Here is a 25474-nt window from a genome sequence, read left to right as displayed (position 1 = left end):
AGGCAGAGGCAGAGGCAGAGGCAGAGGCAGAGGCAGAGGCAGAGGCAGAGGCAGAGGCAGAGGCAGAGGCAGAGGCAGAGGCAGAGAGATCTCTGTGAGTTTGAAGACAACCTGATTTACTCATTCAATTCTAGGACAGCTAAGGCTGTGTAGAGAGACATTGTTTCAAAACAAAACAAAACAAAACATAAACAGACAATAAAATGGAGAATGATAGAGGAAAAAGCCTGTTGCCAGCCTCTGACAGCCACATGTGTGCACGTGCACATGAATACACACACACACACACACACACGCACGCACACACACGCAAATGAACACACACACACACGCACACACACACGCACACACACACGTGCACACACACACGCACGCACATGAACACACACACATACACACACAGGCACACACAGGCACACACACGTGCACACACACACGCACGCACATGAACACACAGAGAGAGAGAGAGAGAGAGAGAGAGAGAGAGAAGGAATATCTTATTAGTCACATAAGAGTTTACATGCAAGAAGCAACACCTATGTAGCTGTTGATTGATTAAAGAAAACTTATTATTTTGTTTTTGTAAAAACCCAGAATGTACTAAGAATTCTGAGATTTTGGTTTATTTGAAAAATATAGAAATATTATAATATGTTTTTGTTTTAATCCCAGGCGTGGGATATGGGGGCCGACTGTCCGCAGCAGCTGACTGTGATTTGCCTCATGCTCTAGCAGGGGCATGGCTTTGCCAGCTGCAGATAGTTTCTGTGATTGTGTGACGTTTGGAATTCTGGGAACTTTTCAGTGGGTATATAAATGCGAGGGCTCCGAGAGGCGGTTTTAGTGGTTGTTGGTCACTTGGGGGAGCATTGGTTGTGGTTTGTTAGTAGTCAATCTCAAAGAAGAAACAAAAGTAAAGAAATTAAATTCAGGACTCTCTCCCTCCTCTATCCTTCTTGCTCTATCCCTAGTGTTAGGGCATGAAACCAGAGCAGGGGGGCAGGGGGAAAAGGAAATATGTAGTAAAAAAGAACCCACAAAAATAGCAAAGACCAGGTATACCAGAAACAATAGTACATGCCTATATCTCCGGTGCGGTAGAGGCAGGGAGATCAGGAGTTCAAAGGCATTCTTGGTTATACAGAGAGTTCAAGACCAGCCTGGCATACATGTCTTAAAAACAAAACCACCACCATTTATGTGTGTGTGTGTGTGTTGTTATAGATGTTCTGCCTGCATGCTTGTATGCACACTACAGGTGTGCCTGGCACCTATGGAGGTCAGGAGAGAGGGCTGCACTTCTGGAACTGGAGTTGTGGATTGCTGTGAATCACCATGTAGGTGCTGGAAACCAAACCTTGGTCCTCTGCAAGAGGGCTCTTAACTGCTGAGCCATCTCTCCAGCCAGTGCTTTTGAGGTAAGTCTCACTCTATAGCCTAGACCGACCTCCACGACTTGATCCTCCTGCCTCAGCTTCCCAAGCGCTGGGATTACAGGCATGCACGACCACGCTCAGCAACTGACCAATAGGTCTTATGCCTGTCCTGCCCTCTGTGGAGAAAGTGCTGTTGTTCTGATCCCTCCTCTGGATAGCTCCTCACCCCAACACTTCCCTTAGAACTCCAAGAGACCCATATTTATCCAGGCCAACCACATCCTCAGTGATGAGCACCTGCATTCCTTACCCGACCCGAGTCCATGGCTTCTGCCAGTCTCTCAGGGCTCAGCTCCGAGGAGCCCCTCGGTCTTTGGATCCAAGCCGATAGCTCTTTCTGAAATGGGGTGGTGGCTGGCATGGTGAGGGTGGCCCGGTGGACAGCCACCCCCACATCCCCACCCCCATCTCACTTGTCACTTACACAAAGCCGAGTGCTGGTTAGCGCGGTCACCTTCAGCTGCATGAGGCTGTTCCTGGCTGTGCCGTGGGCGTCCACGAGGGCTCGGGATAAGTCCACACAGCGCAGCATGGCGCTAAGGTTCTCCTCATACCAGGCCTCACTGCCCGGCCAGTGAAGGTCAGCTTCCAGGGCCTGGGAGCCCCCTTCCTGCCCACTCCATCCTCCCCTCTACCCTTCCTCTCTCTACCCACCTGGTCTTGGCAGCGGAGTCTGGTTCCTCCTCGGTGGGCACTGCCAACAGGGGCTGGAGTCCCAGGGCCTGCAGCTGCCAGACACAGCTCCTCACCTCCTCTGCTGTCTCCCCGGCCACAAACTGCCCGTAGATGGATGCTCGGAGAAGTGCGCTGGAGAGCCGGGATCCCAGGAGTCTCTGAGACCAGGCCTGAAACTGGGTGACAGGGAGCGCATGCTCAGAGCCAGGTCTGGGAGACTTCCAGGCCAGACCTTGTGCCTACAGCTCACCGCTAGTCCATGAGTGACCAAAGGGGGCCAGGCACATAGGCGAAGCACTAGCAGAGCCCGTGCCAGTTCTGCAGTTCCCTTGACGTGGAAGGCCCCACCATCAAAGCGCAGGGGCTGCCATCCACCTGTAGAGGGCTTGGAGGGGCCATACAGTGGCAGACGCGTCCAGACCATTGTCTAAGTGCCTGGTTACCACCACACTAGGGGAAGGAGCCAGGCAGACAGCAGCTGTACCAAATGCCCCTTGCCCAGCTGGGGGGCAGTGACTGATTAACTGGGCAAATCTTTAGGATAGCAGTCTCTTGGGGTGGGGGTGGAGGGTTAATAATTAATGGTTAGGGACAGAGGTCAGAATAACAGGACATGTACGCCCCCAGTGACAGCCCCCAATAACCTTCAGCCAGACAGTACGACAGATCTCAGCTGTCCAGCTTGTATTGCTGAATAAGCAGTTGGGCCCGAGAGCAGGAAACTCCGGGCTCTGCAATCAGCTAAGTGACCTCCCGTCTTTTGCTGCGATGATTTTTATCTTACAGGGAGGAGCAGTGCGCAGTGCTTGCATACCCTTAAGCTGCACATAGAGCACAGCCCTGCTGTCCACCCTACACATGTAGTCTGCAGAGCTTGAACATGGGCATCAGGAAAAAAAATGTCTTTAATGACCCTAACCCCACCCAGATGAAAACAACCCAAATGTCCACCAAACGGGACTAGGAGGCATCGAGGTGGACGCAGAGGGACCCAGGCCATGGGTACTCTTCAGCAATGAAAAAAAATGAGCTGCCATGCACCACCAAGTCTTTTATTCATTTATTTAAACAAATAAAAGATTATTTGTTTTTATTTTATATGTGTGTGTGTTTTGCCTAAACAAACAGCAGAGAACCACATGCCTGCAGTGCCCACAATGGCCAGAAGAGGGCATTAGATCCCCTGGAACTGGAGCCGCAGAGGGTTGTGAGCCGCCAAGTGGTTGCTGGGACCCTAAATGCAAGAACAGCCAGGACTTGAGCCACCGCTCCAGCCCTGGATTGTTTGCTTTAATTTTTTTTTTTTAATCTGCCAAGTCTGCAAGGTGTGCACTGTAAAACCACTTCCAATGGCATGCCTCCCCTTAGAGTATTTTTTTTAAAAGATTTAATTTTCATTATTTTAATTACTTGTGTGTGTGTGTGTGTGTGTGTGTGTGTGTGTGTCTGTCTGTCTGTCTGTCTGTCTATCTGTGTACATAAGTGGACGTACCCACTGAGAGGCCTCAGATCCACCGGGAGCTGGAGTTACAGGCAATCTTGAGTCAACCAACATGGTTGCTAGGAACTGAATGAGGGTCCTCTGGAAAAGCAACCAGGGCTCAAGACTATGGAATCTTCTTTCCATCTCCACTACAGCATTAAAACAAACAAACAAACAAACTAGAGTCTCACACCCAGTCTGGCTCTGAACTCACAGCAATTCTCCTGTCTCACCACAACCTCCCAAGTGCTGGCCTTACAGGCATATAACGCCATGCTCAAGATGTGGTATTTATATATGCTCATCTCCCCAGACGATGACACAGGTTGGAGACTCTTCAAATTCCACTGGGTGTGACTCCTGTGGGGTCACAGAGGCATTAAAGCAAAGGACACGGAGCTAGCAGTGTGGGAGCATAAAATCGAACCATGAGATGGGCGTGGTTCCTCACACTCGCAACCTCATCACGGACGAGGCTGAAACAGGGGACCTCAAACAAGGCAAATCAAGACAACAAAAACCACCCCCCACCCCCACCTCACCCCCACCCCCTGCCCCCACCCCACCCACNCCCCCCACCTACCCCCACCCCTACCACACTCACACCCCACCCCTCCATAAATGAGAAGAGCTGGAGAGACCACTCAGCCGTTAAGAGTATGGGCTTCTCTTCCAGGTCCAATCCAGTCCAGATCTGACACACAAACGTGCTAGAGAAACACTCACACACGGAGGAAATAAATACATCACGAGAGCCGCTAAGTTGGCTCAGTGGGCAACGGTGCCTGTTGACAAGCCCTGTGACCTGAGTTCGATCCTTGGGACACATAAGGTGGACAATGAGAACTGACTCCCACGAGTTGTCCTCTGACCAACGCATGCACTCTGTGACGTATGTATGCTGGCACACATCCACACAGAACAAACAAATAAATGTAATAATTTAAAGAACAGTTAAGATGAAACCGAATGGAAGGAAAAAGAGGCTCGATAGAGCGCTTTGTGTCTGTCAGCGCAAAGCACACAAAACACAGCAAGCGCTCAGGGCTCGGAGCGGGAGGTTTTGGGTTGTTATGCTTTGAGAAGGGGCCCTACCGAGTAGCCTACGCTAGCCTGTGACTTACTATATAGTCCAGGTTGATCTGGAACTCATGCTTCTGCCTCAGTCCCCCAAAGGCTGGGAGTGTACCGCCACGTTAGTCTCGTCAAAAATTCCTGAACAAAGTTTTGTGGGCAGGTCAGGGAAGATTTTTACTAATAGCACAAAAGTAGTTTCAGTGGGAGGATCCAGCGCCCCCTCTCGGCTGCTGACTGGATTATAAGAGGACCTTTATGGGGAGGGGGCAGTCACTGGGGGGTGACGGAGAGACTGGTCACCTCGGGTTGTTCACTGTTCCGTTCAGCGGTCTAATCCGCTGTTTTCCAAAGCAAGACCATGTCACCATCTGCAAAAGCAGGGGCGGCTCCGAGTGACGATAGCACTGGATAGCTAAGTGACAGCTAAGTGACTGTGAGAATTGCTTAGAGGCTGGGAACTTGGCTCTGCGGAGAGCTCTTGCTAAGCATGCGCAAGGCCCAGGGCTCTGTCTCCAGTGCTACCCACAAACAACAACAACAACAACAACAACAAAACAACCCCTAACTCCGAATACAGCTTGGCATGCTGAAATAACTCGTCGATGCCATCCATTATTTTTGCAAAACAGCTTTCATAATTGGGTGGCACATAAACCCCGGAAGATGCCCTTCTTGTTTCTTCTGCCACATTGCCAGCCTAGGTTCCCTCCACCTACAGCCTTGAACTTGACTTTGCACACCAGTTTCAAGAAGGTCCCTCCCGCCAATGTACTCCTGAAATCCTCTGCCTCAGTGCCGGCACGGACAATGAATCTTTAATCCAGGGACTGTTTACCTACAGAAGACCCCCACGCCCCCGACCATATCTAACAGGAACCTCCAGAACAGCGTCTCGTCGAGGCCAAGCTAGATCAGGCAGGTCTTTTCAAACGCGCTAGTACCGCCCCCTTGTGGAGATTTAAGGAAACTGCACCGACGTCTGCGCTTGCTCGTAGACAGTCGGGTCTCTCCCTTCTTCACCAGATAATCTCATCCATGCAAACCCCATTTGTTCTATTTAGCTAGTTGGATACCCCGCCCCTAAAATGTTATTGTAGCCGGGCAGTAGTGGCGCACGCCTTCAACCCCAGCACTCAGGAGGCAGAGGCAGGTGGGTCTCTGAGTTCCAGGCCAGGCAGCTCTGTATAGTGAGTTCCGGGACAGCCACAGCTACACAGTCTGTCTCGAAACAAAACAACAACAAAATGTCATTGTAACACCCAGACATGGAGTCACGTGCCTGTAATTCAGTACTAGGGAGGCTGCGACAGGAAAATTGAGAGTTTCAGCTCAGCCTGGCCCACATAGTGAGGCCCTGTCTCAAAACAGCAGGGGCAGCAGGGAGGTGAGCAGGGAAGGAATGCAGCTCTGTGGTGGAACTTTACCGAGCAAGCGAGCAAGCGCAAGCCTCAGGACTCACCTTGCAGCACACACACACACACAAATTATAGTGGTAAAAATACACATAAATAAAAACTTCTAACTTAGCCACTTAAAAAAAACCCTTTCATTATATTATTTTTAATTATGTGTCTGGGGGTGGATATGTGCTCATACATGCAGATGCCCCAGGAGACCAGAAAAGGGAGTCTGACCCCCTGATCTGGAGTTGTAAATGGCCGTGAGCCTCCCAAAATGGGTACTGGAATCGAACCCAGGTCCTCTATAAGAGGACTTAACTGCTGACCTTTAACCTTTAACCGTTTTTTCTTCGTTAGTTTTAAATTATTATTTTTCACATCCTGACCAGTTTCCCCTACTGCCTTTCCTCCCACTCCCTCCCCACCACCGCGCCTCTGCCTACCCATTCCCCCATCCATCTCTCTTCAGAAAAGGGCTTTGCATGGATACCAAGCTGCAGTTAGACTAGGCACCTCCCCTGAGGCTGGATCAGGCAACTCAGTAGGAGGAAAAGGGTCGCAAAGGCAGGCAACAGAATTAGAGGCAGCCCCTGGTCCCGCTGTTAGGAGTCCCACAAGAAGACCATATACGCAGAGGACCTAGGTCAGTCCTTAACCATTTCTTAAAGAATGGTTCAGGGTTAAGTACATGCATACTGAGGGTATGCAACCATCACACACACACATAAAATGAAACAAATGAATAAATATTTAAATAAAATAAATCTTAACAACAACAACAAAAATAAGCTGGTGTGGTAGGGCACATCTTTAAAACCAGCACTCACGAGGCAGGCACATCTCTGGGAGTTTGAGGCCAGCCTGATTTACTGAGTGAGTTCCAGAATAGCCAGGGTTACACAGAGAAACCCTGTCATGAAAAACAAAACAAACTAACAAAAACAGTGGAGAGTGGGGGAGAGGATCCCTGAGCCCCAGTCTCCACAGCCATGTGTATCCGTGTGCACACACACTCCCACACACAAAGGTCATATTATCCACCCTTCTTTTGCTCACTAATTTGCTAAAAATCATTTGGTCTGATGGCTGGAGAGACGGCTCGGCGGTTAAGAGCACTGGCTGCTCTTCCAGAGATCTCAAGTTCAAATCCCAGCAACTACATGGTGGCTCCCAACCATCTGTAATTGTGTCTGATGCCCTCTTCTGGCCTGCAGGGGTACTTGCAGATAGAGCACTCATACACATAAGACAAAACACAAAACAAAACCACTTAGGCTGCACTCACACTGAGAAACCCTGATTTGAGCACAGAGGACACTCTCTCTTCAAGTCTTTCGTTTTGATTCTCTTGGGACTAATCCCTCAAGAAACATTACTAGATCTGAACAGCATCATAATTTACACCTTCTCCACTTTCTGGACAGCTATTGTTGGGTTCAACTTTCTTGGTTGTTTTATTTTTCAGGATTTTGTTTTGTTTTGTTTTGTTTTTCGAGACAGGGCTCCTTTGTATAGCTCTCTGTCCTGGAACTCACTTTGTAGACCAGGCTGGCCTTGAACTCAGAAATCCGCCTGTCTCTGCCTCCCGAGTGCTGGGATTAAATGCGTGCGCCACCATGCCCAGCTAAACGTGCATTTTTTTAATTTCGAAAATAAATTGAAGTTACCATACCCTCTAATTCTAAGTATACACTAGTGCATGGTCTCTAAGCTTTGCCCATAAATGTCCATTCTTTGATAACTATATCCTTTTGCTACAATATGTTTTTGTTTGCATATCAGTTCATATATGTTTCACAAACTGTGGAAAAATAAAATAAAAACAGCTAAGATCTGACAATGGTTTATAATTTTGCTTATTAGTATTAACTATTTCAGATGTAACTGAACTTAAAATGGACTGGGGTTTTTGTTTTGTTTTTGGGATAGAATTCAGAGCTTTGTGCATGCCAGGCAAGTGCTCTACCACTGAGCCACGCCCCCAGCCCCTCACTGGGGATTCTAGGCAGGGGCTCTACCACTTAGCCACACCCCAGCCCCTCTCTGGGGATTCTAGGCAGGGGCTCTACCACTGAGCCACAACCCCAGCCCCTCACTGGGGATTCTAGGCAGGGGCTCTACCACTGAGCCACAACCCCAGCCCCTCACTGGGGATTCTAGGCAGGGGCTCTACCACTGAGCCACACCCCAGCCCCTCACTGGGGATTCTAGGCAGGGGCTCTACCACTNCCAGCCCCTCACTGGGGATTCTAGGCAGGGGCTCTACCACTGAGCCACACCCCAGCCCCTCACTGGGGATTCTAGGCAGGGGCTCTACCACTGAGTCACACCCCAGCCCCTCACTGGGGATTCTAGTCAGGGGCTCTACCACTGAGCCACGACCCCAGCCTCTCACTGGGGATTCTAGGCAGGGGTTCTACCACTGAGCCATGCCCCCTTTTAATTTTGAAGCTTTTAAAATTAATATTTGAGTTGGGGTTTCACTATGTAGCTCAAAGCTCACTAAGTTGTAAGCCTTAAATGTATAGAAATCTCCCTGCTGCTGCTTCTCAAGTTCTGCTTAGGACTAAAGGTGTGGGCCACCACACAGGCTGGGTTTATCTTATTTGTAATTGTGTGTATATGTGTGTGTCTATGTGCACAGGAGTGCAGGTGCCCCTGGAAGTCAGAAGAAAGCATCAGATTCCCTAGGGATGAAAATGTGACAGTGAGCCACCTGACCTGGGTGCTGGGGACCAAAGTCAAGTCCTCTGCAAGGGCAGTAGCTACTGTTAGAGCTCTCAACTCTTGAGCCATCTTTCCAGCTCCTAAGTGGCTTTGAACTTGTGCTTCTCCTGCCTCAGCCTCCTACAGAGCTGGGATGACAGGAATGGGTCGGCATGTCCAGCTTTGTATGTGCGTGTCATGCCAGGGCTGGCTGCAACCTGCAACCCAATATCTCACACATGCTAGAGCATATGCTCTCTCACTGGGGCATCCCCAGGCTTAGAACAGGATTTTTTTTAAAGATATGTTTATTTTATGTATATGAGTACACTGTAACTGTCTTCAGACACACCAGAAGAGGGCATCAGATCTCATTAAGGATGGTTGTGAGCCACCACATGGTTGCTGGGAATTGAACTCTGGACCTCTGGAAGAGCAGTCAGTGCTCTTAACCACTGAGCCATCTTTCCAGCCCCTTGGAATAGGATTTTTTTTTTTTAGATTTATTTATTTATTATATGTAAGCATACTGTAGCTGTCTTCAGACACACCAGAAGAGGGAGTCATATCTCGTTGTGGATGGTTGGGAGCAACCATGTGGTTGCTGGGATTTGAACTCAGGACCTTCGGAAGAGCAGTCGGGTGCTCTTACCCGCTGAGCCATCTCACCAGCCCTGGAATAGGATTTTTAATAGGTCTTTCCTACTTCTAAAAATTTTACTTTTGAAAAGTATAATGATCCCTAAATAGATTTTCATTGTTCAAATGTCATTTCCAAATGATTGTGTCTCTTGGGAGAAGCCCCATTACAATGAAAGGAGTCTTGGTCATCCCAGATGTCAGCTGGAGTCTTCTTGTCACTTGTATGAATCCCCTCAGGTCTTCTCCTGAAAAAGCCTGTGTGTTAGTGTCACAGGTGCTCACAGAGTGAGCTCAGCGGGAAGGAACGCACAGGGCCACCGGAGCACGACATACCAAGGCTGTAGGAAACAGGTGTCATGAAGAGTCTCACACCAGATGTCCCCTCAGCTCAAAGGGCAGGGAACCAGGCTCCCCAGCGTCCATGTCTGCCGCCACCTGGTCGTAGATTCCCCTCTGATCCTCATACTTGACCTCAGGCCAGCGAAGGTCATGGGGGTCCTAACAGGCAAGAAGATGTCTCAGAGCCACAGAGATGCCCTGTGGGACATCACTCCGCTCTGGGGACACACATCCCTGATAAGCTTTCCAGGGAACAAAAGTGTTTCAGGCCTGATAATTTAGCACACCGGCTTGCCATGCATCAGGTCTTACATGCAGTCCCCGGTGCCACTGAAACCAATGTAGGACCAAAAAGCCATTATAAACCATTTGTTGGGCCCATATTGTAATTCTAGTGTTCTTGTTTTGAGTTTGAGGAAAGCCTGGGCCACATAGAGACTTCTAGGCTAGCCAGGGCTACATCACAGGAACCTACCTCACCTCACAAACATTCTCTGTCTGTCTGTCTGTCTGTCTGTCTGTCTGTCTGTCTGTCTGAAAGTGCAGTTTGAGAGAAGTCAGGGTAAAGTGAGGGTTGAAGTTGGGAAATAAGCAGACAGGCAATCGTGAAGACGGCTCATTATAATCATCCTCATCTCCTTGGGGGGGGGATTGTGTCTGTAATTAGGAGTTAAAGCTAGGTGTAGTAGTGTATGCCTCTAATCTTAGCACCCAAAAGTCTGAGGCAGGAGGATTTTGAGTTAATAACTTCCCTATCGTCAGCATAGTGAGATAAAAATACAGATAGATGAAACACAGGCATACTCAACAACAACAACAACAACAACAGCTGAGAGCCAGTTGTGGTTGCTAAAGCCTGTTATTCCAGAATTTTGAAATCTGAGGCAGGAGGATTGCCATTAGTTCAAGGCCCACCTGGGTTACAGAACGGGTAAAGCATTAATAAAACAACCTCATAATGTTAGCTACAGTGTCTGTAGGATGTGAGCCTCAATTCTTTTTGTCTGTTTAGCCCCCAACACATTTTCTCATCAAAATGGAAGACAGTCTGGTGTGGTGACACACAACTATGATCCCAGCACTCTCTGAAGCTGAGGCAGGGGGATTGCTAGTCCAAGGCCAGCCTGTGCTACATAGTGAGACTTTGAATTTTTTAAAAAAGATGTAGGGCACTGTGGGAAGATTCAGAAAGTAATGACACTTGTCACCAAGCCTGTAAACTCGTGTTCAACCCCAGGACCCTTCCCACACACACATATGCAGGCACACACACAAATAACTTATTTTAAACAGATGATATGGGAAGGGTCATATAGGGTGGTCAGTTTTGGAGGTGTGCTCTGTGCTAGGACTCGAGATAATAAATGTTTGGTTTAGCAAACCTCGGAGCAGCATTGGCCCAGAAGCTGGATACAGCCGCCCTCATCTGCTTCTGTGTTACCCAAGATCTATAAGTAGGTTGATAATTTTAAAATGTTAAGGGAAGTCAGAGAATGATAGTATTTGTGGTGTATAAAAATTAACTGGAATTCAACTTTCAACACCCAACTATAATGTCTTCTTGGGCCACAGCCTCATGTGTTCACATATATATGCGCTGTGACTGCCTCTAACCTACAACAGCGATGAATAGCTTAGGAGATGGCCATATGTCCCCAGAAACCCAAAATATTTGTTCTCTGGACCTTGTGCAGCTATATCCTGCAGATTCCACCCCCGTTTTCTGGGGAACTTTGTTCCAGCACCATGGACAGCTCTGTCCCAGGAGCCAGGACAGCATCTGACACATTGTCACCAGAGCTGCTAGAGCATTGGTGGGGCCCAGGGGAGTCTGGCTCTTTGTTTTGTTTTGTTGGATTTCTTTCCTCCTCCTCCTCCTCCTCTTCCTCCTCTTTCTCCTCCTCCTCCTCCTCCTTTTTTGGAGACATAGTCTTTCTGTGTAGCCCAGGCTGCCCTTTAACTCCCAGTCCTCCTGAGTGTGGGGAAGACAAGCCACTACCACCATACTGTTGAATGCTAGGCATGGGTCTCCTCTCCCTTGACATGATGCAGTGGGTAGGTGAGAGGTCACATTCCCCTTCCACAATTGTCACCTGCCCAGCCACCATCCTCATCATTCCAAGCTCTCTGTTCTCTCCCACTCTCTTCAGTGTACCGAATAGTGTTGGCCTGTAATCTCTGACACCATAGATGAACACCGACTAAATGGTACAATGTGCAGGCTGCGGTGGCTCACACAGCTAATACTTGTTGGGAGACAAGGACAGGACAATCAGGAGTTCAAAGACATCCTAAGCTACATAGAAAGGCTAAGTCCAGACTGGGGCTATATGAAGCCCTGTCTCAAAACAAGAGCCCATAAACCAAATTGTATATTCTAGTCCCTGTCTCAGCATACATGTGACCAAAGGTGGACCATTGTATGGCTGCCCTGGGCCCTGGGAACTACCTGGAAAAGATACATTCTCTTTCTTTGATGATTTTTAAATCTAATGGGATGGAAATCTGGCCGTACTGAGAAACAGTGAAGGAGAAGTTCTGAGCCCAGTTGTGCCTGAGGAAAATTCTCGAGGTAACTTTTCAACTGAGTGAACCAAAATGTTCTTTCTCAGACCAGCCATACAGCACAGCAGCTGAAGGCACATGTCACAAAGGTCTGCTGACAGGGATCTGATTCCCAGAACACACACAGAGGTGGAACAAGACAGTTCCTACAAGACCGTCTGTCCTCTGACATTCGCATGACGTCATGCATGCTCACCATCACACACACACACACACACACACACACACACACACACGATAATAAACAAATTAGTTTTAAAGACTCCTTTCTCTCATGCTGGAGAGATGGCTCAGTGGTTAAGAGCACTGACTGGTCCTGAGTTCAAATCCCAGCAACCCCATGGTGGCTCACAACCATCTGTAAAGGGATCTGACGCCCTCTTCTGGTGTGTCTGAAGAGAGCAATGTTTTTTTTTTTTTTCTCTCTAGCAACTTATCCAGTGTAGTGGAGATGCCTATTTATCCAAGGAGGCGCATTCTCCCCGTTCTCCCACAGGGTCAGAGCTGTAGACAACAGTCCCCAGCCCATGTCTAGACCATGTTCCCATCAGTCAGAAGGGAGGAGAGGGGCTGATGGCCATTTCTGGGTCTGTCTAACAGCTTTTCTCCAGCTGTTGGCCTCCACCCCTTAGTAAACTGACCTGTGCCTGCAGACCCTGCCGATGTGTGTGCCAGAGAATGACAGGGGGATGCAGGGGGAGACCCCTGCATTCTAACTCGCCAGGACACAGCAGGACTCCTCTTGGACAGCTATGGAAGAAAGACTTCATTTTCTGCTTGGTGGAGACAGTCTCACTATGTAGTCAAGGCTGGCTTTGAACTCCCCTCCTCCCTTTTCCTCCTCTCTGGCATGCACCGCCACACCCGGACGAAGTGTGCCGCTTTAATTTTTCCTGCCACTGCACGGAGGGGTCTCTTTGTCACAGTGGCTTTTTCTAACAGATACACACAGTGGGAGGTGGGTCCCCAACCTAGACAGGCCTGGTAATCAGACTCTTCTTACCACTTGTACTTCATCATAGAGGGGTCCCCAGACCCCAGGCGGGCCATAGACTCTCTCCACCTCATCATACAGGTGTCCGGGGAAGGCCATGTCCTCATCTTCAATACCTGTGAAGGCTGGAGTTGGTAGACATGAGGACTGGATGGGAACGTGTCTACCCCAAAGGCTCATATGTTGGGGTTTCATGGCTAGTGGTGCCATTCTGGGAGGTTCTGGAAACATGTGTGCCTAGCTGAACAAAGTAGGTCCCTAGGCTATGTCCTGGGGGGCGGATCTCTTGCCTCTGGTCCCCTTCCTGTCTGGATCACTTTCTGTTTCCTGTCTGCCGTGATGAGAGCAACTCCCCTCTGCCACATGCGCAGTGGGGCCAAGCAGGCACCGACAGAACTTTCTGAATTGAGGTGGTGGGAATCTGGGCTCCTTAGGTTGTTCTCTGGGAGTATTTCGGTCACAGTAATGAAGAAGTAAGTAGCCAGGCGGTGGTGGCGCATGCCTTTAATCCCAGCACTTGGGAGGCAGAGGCAGGCAGATTTCTGAGTTCAAGGCCAGCCTGGTCTACAAAGTGAGTTCCAGGACAGCCAGGGCTACACAGAGAAACCCTGTCTCAAAACAAACAAACAAACAAACAAACAAAAAGAAGTACGTAGCACAGATGGGAAGGAAAGGCAGTCATGACTCACCTTGGCGATATGACACCTCTTCCAGTGTTGGGGGAAGTTGGGGGCTGAAGTCCCTCATGGAGTAGTAGTGTGGTTCCACTTCTGCTGTACTAACCTGTCTCACACATGCATATGCACATACATGAACACACACACATACACACAAACACACAAAACCAACATACAAGGTCCCAGGAGATGGCAGTGATTAGCTTGAAGCTGAGGCTGGAGGATGCCAGGTCCCCCTCTCTCACCGTGGAGCTTCTTGTATCCCGGTCTCCAGTCCAAAGACTCTCCTCATATTCATTCCTGATTCGGTCCTCCTCCGACCTTCCAGGACGAAAGCGCCGATGAAAGTTGGCTTCAAGTCCGCCACCCCTCACTCCCAAGCCTCTCCCACTTACCCTGCCTCTGTCTTCTCTGAGATCTCTGGGAGAAACGAGGAAGTGGGGCTTCAGAGACCCTGTTCAAGCCCACCCGGACCCGAGCAGTTGTACTGTACGGCAGCCCCAGTGTCCCCACCCACTCGGATCTCCAGCTTGTCACTGAGAAAGCTTTCCTCACCCTCAGCAAGGCGCCTCAGTCTTCTCCGCCAGAGGAGTCCCCCAACACAGGAGGCATTAGAAAGCAACAGAAGACCACCAACCGCAAAGAGCACAGGCAGCAGGGGCAGCCTCGGGGGTCCTGGGAGAGGAAGATGCCCCTTGGTGAACGGGCTGGGATTGGGATTCTGAGAACGCCTGTCCCTGACTGATGGTTAGTCTTCAGTGCCAACCCGATGGTGCCCAAATCGCCTAGGACACTTGTGCAGCACACGTCAGGGTGTGGTAAACCTGCAGAACTGGTTAGCTGAGAGGAAGGCAAGCCCTGAGGGTGGGTGGCGCCATCCCCCTGAGCTGGGAACTCAGAGAGAATCCAAAGCTGAGGGTTAATGCTGAGTGGCTTCCTCTATTGCGTTCTGCCTTATTTTAATACATATACATGTATTATTTAATACATATACATCCATTTTATTTTTTTATCCGTATGTTTGCTCGCATGTACGTATGTGCACTACGTGTGTGTCTTGTCCCTGTGGATGTTAGAAGAAGGCATCAGGTCCCCTAGAACTGAAGCTACAGATGGTGGTAAGCCACCAAAAGGGTGCTGGGAATCATTCCAGCTCCTCTGGAAGAGCGGTCAGTGCTCTCAACCACAGAGCCATCTCTTCAGCTCCCAATTTCATTTTCAAGAAGGTTTTTTAATTTTAATTTTTATTTTTCGTGAATGAGTATTCTGCCTGCGTGTATGTATATAAACAATGCGTGTGCAGTGCCCCCAGAAGAGGGTGTCAGATCCTCTGGAATTGGAGGTATAGATGGCTGTAAGGACCATGTGGGTGCTGAGAACTGAACCTGGATCCTCTGTAAAATCAATCAATCAATCAATCAATCAATCAGTCAGTCAAACAATACCAGCATGTGCTCTTACTGCCTAGCAATCTCTCTAACCCCAAAGACTTACTTAATTTCAAAAATCTCTCTGTGTGTTTGTTTGTGCCTACACAGGTCATACAAGGGTGTCAGATCCTCTGGAGCCACCTGATGTGGGTCCTGGAACGGAACTCAGGTCCTCTAGCATGTCCCTGGTTCCTCTGTCTGGTCTCACTGAGCCTGGGGCCACTGCTTCAACTAGTCTGGCTAGTCAGCAAGCCGTTGGGCTCTGCCTGCCTCTTTCCCCAGCCCCAGGTTACAGCTGTGTGCAGCCGCACCAGCCCCGGGTTACAGCTGTGTGCAGCCGCACCAGCCCCGGGTTACAGCTGTGTGCAGCTGCACCAGCCTTTTATGCAGCTCCTAGGGACCTATGTTTGTATGGCAAGTGCTCTACCCACTGAGCTATCATCCCAGTCCCAGGACCCCTTCTTTCCACCCAAAGGTGGGTGGCTTCTTTCTCAAGTCAATCTGTTAGCAGTGGGTCCCTCCTCCACCTGAGTCCTGTCATGACTGAGAAATCTTCTTCCACACTGGCTCCTTGTTGAGACACGCCACTTGCCTGTGGGGGACGGTAGCTAATGTGACAGAATTCAAGAAGCACTGGTAACCAGAGATGATCTTTCTTGCTGTCCTTGGACCCCATGGCCATCTTCACATGAACACTCTAAGGAGCAGTACTTACATTGTCCCAACCCTGAGCAAGGTAGCTGCCACACATAGAGGAGGAGGCCATCTGAGCTCAGTCCCAGGCTAGTGTGACCACAGAGATGATCTGAACCAGCCCAAGCCAGAACCATCCCAGCAGACTCATAGAATCACAGAAAATAATGTATGTTGCTGTATGTTGCTATATGCCTCCACCTTTGGGGTGGTTTGTTACACAGCTAAAGCTAACTGATACAGCTGCCTCATAGAGAGAGAGCATGGATGTAGATAGCTCTTTTTTTAGTTGTTGCCGTTTGCGTTTGGGGGTGGGAGTATGTCACTATGCAGCCCATACTTCAAACTTGTGATCTTCCTGTTTCAGCCTCCAGAGAGTAGGGAGTCTGGGCATGCACTAGCTAGTAATCCTTTAGAATTAAGAAAGTGCTGGGACGATGGCTCAGGAAGAAGTCCACTTGGTGTACAGCACAAAGACCTGCGTTTGGACCTCCAGCACTCACACAAGAGCTGGCAATGGCGTGTGTGTGTGTGTGTGTGTGTGTGTGTGTGTCTGTGTCTGTGTGTCTGTGTGTCTGTGTCTGTGTCTGTGTCTGTGTGTGCATGTGTCTGGGTCTGTGTGCATGTGCGGGTATATATGTGTGCTCATGTATGGATGTGCATGTGCATGTGCATGTGAGTCTGCTATGGGTGCATATGTATGTGTGCATGTGTGTGTGTGTATGTGTGCATGTGCAGGTATATATGTGTGCTCATATATGGGTATGCATGTGTATGGGTCTGTTGTGTGTACATATGTGTGTGTGCATGTGTGTGTGCATGTGTCTGTGGGTATGTATGTGTGTGTGCATATGTGTGTGTGTGTGTGTCTGTGGGCATGTATGTGTGTGTTCATGTGAGTCTACTGTGGGTGCACATGTGTATGAGTGTGTATGGGTGTTTGTGTATGTGTATGTGTATGTGCGTGCATGTGTGTGTATTCCCACCCAAGGATGACCTGGGTGTCTTTTATCGTTTTCTACTTAGTCCCCTTGAGACAAGGTCTGTCAGTGAATCTAGAGATCACTGTTTTATTAAGATTCAATTATTATTATTATTATTATTATTATTTTGGTTTTTCGAGACAAGGTTTCTTTGTATAGCCCTGGCTGTCCTGGAACTCACTCTGTAGACCAGGCTGGCCTCAGACTCATAGATCTGCCTGCCTCTGCCTTCCAAGTGCTGGGATTAAAGGCATGTGCCACCACATCCGGTTTAATAATTATTATTCACTTTAATGTGCGTGTATAAATGGCAGGTGTGTGTGTGTGTGTGTGTGTGTGTGTATGTGAGTGCCCACAAAGGCCAAAAGAAGGTCTTGGATCCCCTGGAACTGGAGTTACAGGCAGTCGTGAGCTACAGGACTTGGAACCCAACTCAGTTCATTGAGCTCTCTCTGGTCAGCCTAACCAAACATCAAACAGAGGCAGGCATACTCAACTACACACACACACACACACACACACACAAATGCACACACGCACACACAAATGCACACACGCACACACACAAACACACACACACAGAGGCACATGCATGTATACATTCACAGCATTAAACTAAATTACACCAGGCAGGATGGCTCACACCAGTAGATCCAGCCATTGGCAAGCTGGAGTAAAAACCACTACAAATTCATAGCAAGACCCTGTTCCAACAAAAGGGGAAAGTGGGCCCTAGGATATGCCTCAATGGTGGAATGCTTACTTACATGGCACGCACAGGCACAGACCTAGGTTTGGTCCCCAGAATTGCAAAAGAGAGTTAAGCCAGCTTAGGAAAAGAGAAAGGACATTACTTCAGCAAGGGAATCTGCGGGGACTCTGCTAAATCTTAGGCAGCTGTGATCACAAGAGGAGAGGGGAGGGGCTCAGGGAGGAGCACTTGCCCGGAGGCTGCTCTGTGGGCAGCGGCTGGTCTGTGTCTTCAGGAGCCTGGTCCAGGCCTGTGGGGGGAGAGGGAGATTAACATTAATACCAGCAATCCGATAAGCCCAAAGGATTCCTGGGCTTCTTAAGCTTCCAGCTGACTTTAAAGATCATGGGAGTGGTGCTCAGCTTCTTAGGGACGTTTTATTTATTTATTATTTATTTATTTTAAAGATTTGCTTTGTATGTGTACTTGTGTTGTGCCTGCATATATGTGTGTGCACCAGATGCTTGCCTGGTGCCCAGATGGTTGTGGGTCACCATATGGGTGCTGGAACCAAACCCTCTGCGAGGGTAACAAATGCTCGTAACCACTGAGTCAACTCCCTGGCCTCTTAGTGACATTTTAAGGACAATATATTACAGCCGTTCTGTACCGACAGTAACAGTGGATTATCAATTAGTGTTTTTATAGTGTGTATGTTCCTTTAGTGTGAACTACCATTTTTTTGAGTGAATTAAAAAGATGCTGTGGGTAGGGAAAATGGCTCAGTAGGTGAAGCCACTTGTCACTAAACATGATGACCTGAGTTCAGTCCTTCGGACCCACATGGTGGAAGGAGAGCCCTGATTCCAGCAAGTTGTCCTCTGACCTTCCCAGCCAAGTTGCGGTATGTTTGCGTGTATACATCAATAAATAGATCAATATAAAAACATGAAAAATAATCTAGATACATTTATGCACTTGTATATAGATATGTAAGTAGCAATAATAGTTAAAGAAGAAGAGGCCATGGATTTGGTTGGAGGGAGGATAGAGAAAGGGGATATGATGTAATTGTATTTTAATTTAAAAAAGGAACAGTGGGAGAGATGGCTCAGCAGGCAGGAGCCCTGACTGCTCTTCCAGTATCCCCACTGTGGCTCACAGCTTTTTATAACTCCCGTTCCAGGGGATATAGCCTTGGCTGGCACCAGGCACACACAGAGTGCACGTACAACAAACAGGCAAAACATCCACATGTATAACATGTTTAAAAATGTAAATGATATTTTTTAAAAAAAAATAAAAATCAAGAATGTCTTTAAATAGAAGAAACAAATTTGAAAAAAAAAATGGTTTATTCTCTGTTGGCGTTCTATAGTAGAGGTATAAATTAGAGTTAGAGCAAGGGAGTAGTAGTTTGTGTTTTAGCATTCAAAGGTAAGACTGAAACATAAGGAGCATGCGTGGTGGGGCAGGGCATGCGCAGAGGCTGCAGATTGAGAAAGGGCCCTGATATTCCATCAGAGGAAGACAGGACAGGAGGTATCCTGGGCTAAGCAAACTGAAGCACCCTGGGGATGTTTTCTTTACATTTACGCCATAATATTGCACTGTCCAAAGAGCATGTCAGATATGTCTCTTCCCTTAATCTTCACACCCGGGCTGAGAGGAACCCACTTTCAGAACCCAGGCGGAGAGCTCTGAGAGGAAAGCCTAACCTAGCTGAGGTGATGGTGCAGTCCTAAAATCCCCGCACTCACAAGGGGAGGGCTAGCCTGGACCACTCGGCACATTGCCAGGCCAGTTTAGGCTGAGGATTGTGATCCTGTCACAATAATCAAACGACAAAGGGACAAGTAAAAACTGCTTTTAGAAACTGAGATGCTTCCTTGAGCCTACAAAAGTGGTAGGTAAGCTTCAGGCTTCTGTGAACTAAGTCACATCCGGTTAACTCCTGCGCTGCCGGTCCGGATTTCAGTGTACTCACTGGTCAGTTTCTTGTGGCGCTGGGGATTGGCTTTTGCATTTGAGTCAAGAGCTCTACTGTGTAGCCACGCCCCCAGCCCCTCCCTGGAGGATTCTAGGCTAGGGCTCTACCACTGAGCCACACAGCCCAGTCCCTCACTGGGGAATTCTAGGCAGACACTCTTCTGTTAATCCACACTAACATGTGCTCTAACACTGAAGTGTATCTTTAATCTCATGGATCATTTTCAAAGAATTTGCCTCTGTTTTCAAAGTTACTGTGTGTAGTGACCTCGCTCATCTATAGTATTCCTTTAGAATCCTCTTTGTGTCTGTAAATCCAGAGTCTCTGTCTCTGTCTGTCTGTCTGTCTGCCTCTCTCTGAGAGGTTTGTTTTTATTCTGTGCATATGGGTGTTTTGTCTGCATGTATGTCTGATCACCACATACATGTCTGGTGCCCCCTCCCCAGGCCAGAAGAGGGCATTGGACTCCTTGCAACTGGAGTCACAGACTGTTGTGAGCACCATGTGGGAGGCGGGAATTGAACCCCAGTTCCCTGGAAGAGCAGCTAGTGCTCTTAGCTTCTTAACTATCTCTCTAGCCACCTCTCAATCTTTCTTCTTTCAATCATTTTTTTTGGGGGGGGGGTTCTTTTGTTTGTTTGTATTTTTTGTTTTTTTGAGACAGGGTCTCACTACGCACCCTGGATAGCCTGGAGTTCACTGGGTAGACAGAATGGCCAAGCACGCACAGAGACCGCCCCGGCTCTGCTGGGATCAAAGGTGTGCACCACCGTGCATAGGTCCATTTTATGAATTCCCAGTCTCTGCAGCAGAGCTGGCTTTCAGTTTCACTGATTTTCCTAGTTGGACTCTGCTCATGCGTTAGGACTCCAACCCTCACCTTCTATCTTCCTCCTGCTGTTGGGTTTGGGTTTAACTGCTTCTGCTTCTGCTAGTTTTGCAGGATGGAAACATTCCCTCCAAAGCCTAGTTTGTGCATTGCTTATCTTTTACAATTACTCACACACTGATCTTCTGTGGGTGGGAGCACATGTGGAGGTGAAAGTTCAAATTGTGGGAGTCACTTCTCTCCATTATGAGAGTCCTGGGAACTGAACTCTAGCCATCAGATTTGGCTGCAAGTACCTGGGGTAGTGATGGAGACCTGGATCCCCTTGTCCGTCAATCCACTGTCCCCCAGGGCATTGCTGGCCAACAGCCAGATCCTGTACCGTGTAGAAGGCTTCAGCCCAGTCAGTGTGAAGGCGGTGGCCTGTACAGGCAGGACGTCCACGTAGAGGAATCCTGGGGTCTCCAGGGCTTCATACCTGCATGGCGAGAACAGTCGGCTTAGCCGGGTGTCTGTCTCTGCGGTCTGCCCCACTTCGCCAGCCTTGGCGGAGGCCTCACCTGATTTGGAACCTCTGAGGCAGACCCCCATCAAAGCCAGGTTTCCACTCCAGTCCTACTGAGTGAGGGCTCATGCTCACAACCTTCAGTCCCAAGGGAGGGTCAGGGCGGCCTTGGGGGAGAAGGGATGGAGTAGTCAGGGGATGCAAAAGGAGTCTAGAACTTTCCTGTCGGAGTCTCCTGAGAACAGTGGTTGGCTCTCTTTATTCACAGTGGCTATGCTCGATGAGTTCTCAGTGGCTAATAGCATGGGCTGCTCTTTCAGAGAACCAGGGTTCAGTTCCCAGCACCCACACACAGATCACAATCTCGTGTAGCTCTGTGGGCACCTGGCACATGAGCAGTTCACAGATACACATGTGTGTATCTGCACAGCACTCATACACTAGAAAGTGGTTTTAAGTTCACCTGGAACCCTGGCTCTGAGAAAAGCAAGGCTTGCTTCTGGTGAAGTGCTGGCAAGACCGGGCCTCACCACAGCATTCTCTCCCAACACTATTTGCTTGCTTGAGACAGGGTTGCTCTGTGGAGCCAGGCTGGTCTGGAACTCACAGACATCTGCCCGCCTCTGTCTCCCCAGGGCTGGGGCTAAATAGTTTATGTATTTATTTGTTTGTGTGCACATGATTTGTGGAGGCCAGAGTCTAGCTTGAGGGAGTCAATTCTCTTCTTTCACCATGAAGGTTCCAGGGATGGACCCCAGGTCTGAAGCTTGGAGCCATCTCATTGGACCAACTGATTTTTAAACTCCATCTATCTATCTATCTATCTATCTATCTATCTATCTATCTATCCATCCATCCATCCTTCCATTCATCTGTGTGTCTATCATCTGTCTGTACATCCATCTACTATCTATCTATCCATCCTTCCATTCATCTGTGTGTTTATCATCTGTCTGTACATCCATCTACTATCTATCTACCTATACATCTATCATCTTTCCACCAACTATCTCTATCTTTCTGTCCATCTGTCTGTCTGTCTATCATCTATCTTTTATCTATCTACCTATCTATCATCTATCAATCATCTTTTTATCTATCAACTATCTCTGTCTGCCTGTCCATCTGTCTGTCTATCATCTATCTACCTACCTACCTTTTATCTATCCATCCATCTATAATCTATCAACTATATCTATCTATCTATCTATCTATCTATCTATCTATCTACCTACCTACCTACCTACCTATCATCTGTCAACTATATCTGTGTCTGTCTATCTGTCCGTCTGTCTGTCTATTATCTATTTATCTGTCTATTATCTATCACTCATCTATCTATCTATCTATCTATCTATCTATCTATCTATCTATCTATCTATCTATCTATCCATCATCTACCTATCTATCGACAGGTTTCTTCAGGTTAGCCTGGAGCATTTAGATCCTCTGACTGCATCCACCTCCGACTGCTGAGATGACAGGCATGTGCCACCCATACATTTTTGCTTTATACATATTTCTGGTTTTTAAACAAGCCATCTTATTTAATACATGTTGCTGATTCACTAACATTGAAAACATGGCTGGTAGGAGGAGGCTGACAATATAGCTCAGTGGGTAGAATACTCATTTAGCATACACAAATGCCTGGGTTTGATCCCAGCCCCTCATGAGCCCAGCATGGTGGCAGACACCTGCCATCCTGGTTGCAGAGATAGAAGCAGGAGGACCAGGAACTCAAGGTCAGTCTGAGCCTGTGAGACCACTATCACTTTGACTTGCCCTTCAGCAAAGTTTACTCAACACAGACAAATTCTTCCTTGAGGTGTATCATAACCTTCTCCCTTTTTTTCTTTTAAGGATTTACTTGTTTTGGGCTGGAGAGATGGCTCAGTGGTTAAGAGCACTGACTGTTCTTCCAAAGGCCCTGAGTTCAATTCCCAGCAACTACATGGTGGCTCACAACCATCNATANTGAGATCTGATGCCCTCTTCTGGGGTGTCTGAAGAAGGCTACAGTGTACTCACACACATAAAATAAATAAATAATTCTTTTTAAAAAGATGTACTTGTTTTCCCTTGTTTATGGATGTTTTGCCTGCATGGATGTATGTGCACCAAATGCATGCAGTGCCTGTGGAAACCTGAAGAGGGCATCAGATCCCTGGGAATTAGAATCACACATGGCTGTGAGCTCATGCCCTGTGCCTGCTAGAAGCTCTCCAGTCCTCTGCAAGAGCAGCCAGGGCTCAGCCATCTCTCCAGCCCCCCATAAACTTCTAGAACTTAGGAACGTGACAGAGCATTTTAGCCTTCTGTTTGGGGACTACTTTAAATTACAAAAATACCAACAAAATGAGAATCAAAACAAAATAAGTAAGCCACAGAAAGGACACTTATTTACAGCATGACCCTAGGACAGCAGGACAGAATGTCACTGGGTTCGCCATCAATATGAACATACCCACTAATGGACTCACATTGCATCTCTCTAGTACATGGCTTTTCACGACCACAAAAGTCCCATGTGTGGGGGGCATGGTGATGCACACCTTTAATAAGCAAATGGGAGGCAGAGGCAGGCAGACCTCTGTGAGTCTTGAGTATAGCCTTGGCTATGTAGTGAGTTCCAGGCCAGCCAAGGCTACATAGTGAGACTCTAATTAAAAAAAAAAAAAAGACAAAAACAAAAAGGGTTCACACACACACACACACACACACACACACACACGGCTTTTGCCCCCAGCCTCACATCCTTAGTAATAACACCCTGAATAACATTACCAACCACACTCTCAAGCCATGTGCTTCTAACAGAAATGACCTCACTCCTAGTAGGAGAGACATGTGACAAAACCATGTCAATCACTATGAAATTGAAGTGAGGTCACTGAGATACAAATGCAATAGTTCCACACAGTCATTAGAAAAAAAAAGAGCTGTATTCCCAGGTTAAGGGGTAGCTCGTAATAGGGAACTTACCCAACGTATACAAGGCTCTGGATCCTGCAGCCCCCTCCCCATCCCAGCCCCAGAAAACCAAAACCGCAGCCAGGCTTGGTGATTCTCAACTGTAACCCAGCCCTTTGGAGGTTAAGGCTGAAGGGTCACCATTTTGAGGCAGGTTTGGCTACAGAGCAAGTCTGAGGTTAGCCTAGGCTACATAGTAAGTCTGAGGTTAGCCTGGGTTATATAGCAAGACCAAGGTTAGCCTGGGCTACATAGTAAGTCTAAGGTTAGCCTGGGTTATATAGCAAGACCTTGTTCTAACAAAACAAAACTCCATTTCCATACATCAACACCTCTCAGCTATCAGAAACACTTCCTGGCTTTGGTCAACTAGGATCTTGGCAGGTGACCCAAGGACCTGATCCCCACCGTCCTCCTGGCCACTCCCATCGTACTGATGCTGACGAGCTGGATATTGGTGTGGTCCGAACCAAGGGCATTGGTGGCTGTGCATTTGAAGAGCGCATAGTCCTGGGCTGCAGACACATTGGCAATGGTCAAGAGGCTGCTGTGGACCACGCCCTGGTGGTACTTGTGCTCTGTGTACCTGGAGAGGGAGCACAGTAGGGCTCAGAAAGGGAAACCAGGGCTGGATGAGTGGGCCGGAGTGAGAACTGAGCACACTCAGGTTCACCTGGGGTCTTGGAGATCCAGAGGGACCCCATTTTTGGTCCAAGTGAAGTCGATGTTGGGGACCCCCCGGGCACGGCAGTGGAGTGTGGCCGAGCTGGTGCTGTCCCCAGCAGCAGCCACTTTCGTCAGGGGAGTAGGATGATCCACCTGGGGGGCAACTGGGACGGGTTGAAGGAGCACCGTGATGTTGAGTGCTGACGCGTGTGAGAGCAGTGGGTTATGGGCAGACCTCGAAGTTACCCACATCGGACAACAAGACGAACCAGTCCTCTGGCTGCGGGAGCCACCCCATTGTCCACGATGCACTGGTAAGCACCAGCCTGGGACAGCTTGGCCTGGCGAATCCGCAGACGCCCTGTAGAGCCCTTTGACATCTTCTCCATGTCGTCCAAGTTCAGATCCTCCTCTTCTTCTCCCTAGCATCCCAAGACACAGGAGCTTGTCCCCAGTCTGTCCTCAGATCAACCCTCAAACTGTGTCCCATCTGTCCCTGCAACCACCTTCCACAAAGTTAAGGAAGTGGGACTGCTTCTTGTTATCCATCCAACCATTGATTTAATCCATCCATTTATCCACCAATCCAGTCAATCACCCATTCATGTTTGTCTAAACATTCATGCATGAAGCCAGGATGGAAGCACTGGTTCATTTAACCATCTGTAGACTGCAGCTTACACACACACACACACACACACACACACACACACACACACA

The 25474-nt window shown here is 48.4% G+C and overlaps 2 protein-coding genes across 3 annotated transcripts in view; both read right to left on the bottom strand.

Moving 5' to 3' along the window:
- The window catches only part of Prodh2 (proline dehydrogenase 2), a 12674-nt gene extending 10060 nt beyond the window's left edge, over positions 1 to 2614 (bottom strand). The window contains exons 1-4 of the mRNA XM_021217527.2: positions 2362 to 2614; positions 2091 to 2287; positions 1861 to 1999; positions 1687 to 1773 (exon numbers count right to left, since the gene is read on the bottom strand). Coding sequence (XP_021073186.1) covers positions 1687 to 1773; positions 1861 to 1999; positions 2091 to 2287; positions 2362 to 2535 — 597 coding nt within the window. The 5' untranslated portion in view covers positions 2536 to 2614. The remainder of the gene's footprint in view (positions 1 to 1686; positions 1774 to 1860; positions 2000 to 2090; positions 2288 to 2361) is intronic.
- Positions 2615 to 9284: 6670 nt separating this feature from the next.
- Nphs1 (NPHS1 adhesion molecule, nephrin) overlaps positions 9285 to 25474 on the bottom strand; it is a 26384-nt gene continuing 10194 nt past the window's right edge. The window contains exons 18-30 of one of the 2 annotated variants that reach the window (XM_021205971.1): positions 25005 to 25176; positions 24762 to 24918; positions 24523 to 24674; positions 21171 to 21282; positions 20907 to 21088; positions 18045 to 18101; positions 14550 to 14669; positions 14390 to 14414; positions 14240 to 14315; positions 14007 to 14100; positions 13327 to 13442; positions 9753 to 9917; positions 9285 to 9664 (exon numbers count right to left, since the gene is read on the bottom strand). In XM_021205971.1, the coding sequence (XP_021061630.1) occupies positions 9786 to 9917; positions 13327 to 13442; positions 14007 to 14100; positions 14240 to 14315; positions 14390 to 14414; positions 14550 to 14669; positions 18045 to 18101; positions 20907 to 21088; positions 21171 to 21282; positions 24523 to 24674; positions 24762 to 24918; positions 25005 to 25176 (1395 nt within the window). In that variant the 3' untranslated portion in view covers positions 9285 to 9664; positions 9753 to 9785. The remainder of the gene's footprint in view (positions 9665 to 9752; positions 9918 to 13326; positions 13443 to 14006; positions 14101 to 14239; positions 14316 to 14389; positions 14415 to 14549; positions 14670 to 18044; positions 18102 to 20906; positions 21089 to 21170; positions 21283 to 24522; positions 24675 to 24761; positions 24919 to 25004; positions 25177 to 25474) is intronic. The other variant, XM_029539706.1, reaches the window with a different exon arrangement.

Source organism: Mus pahari, chromosome 1 (genome assembly GCF_900095145.1).
Source record: "Mus pahari chromosome 1, PAHARI_EIJ_v1.1, whole genome shotgun sequence".
Classification (NCBI taxonomy): domain Eukaryota; kingdom Metazoa; phylum Chordata; class Mammalia; order Rodentia; family Muridae; genus Mus; species Mus pahari.
The sequence above is the reverse complement of the archived record's forward strand: the minus strand, read 5'-3'. Positions and strand labels throughout refer to the sequence as shown.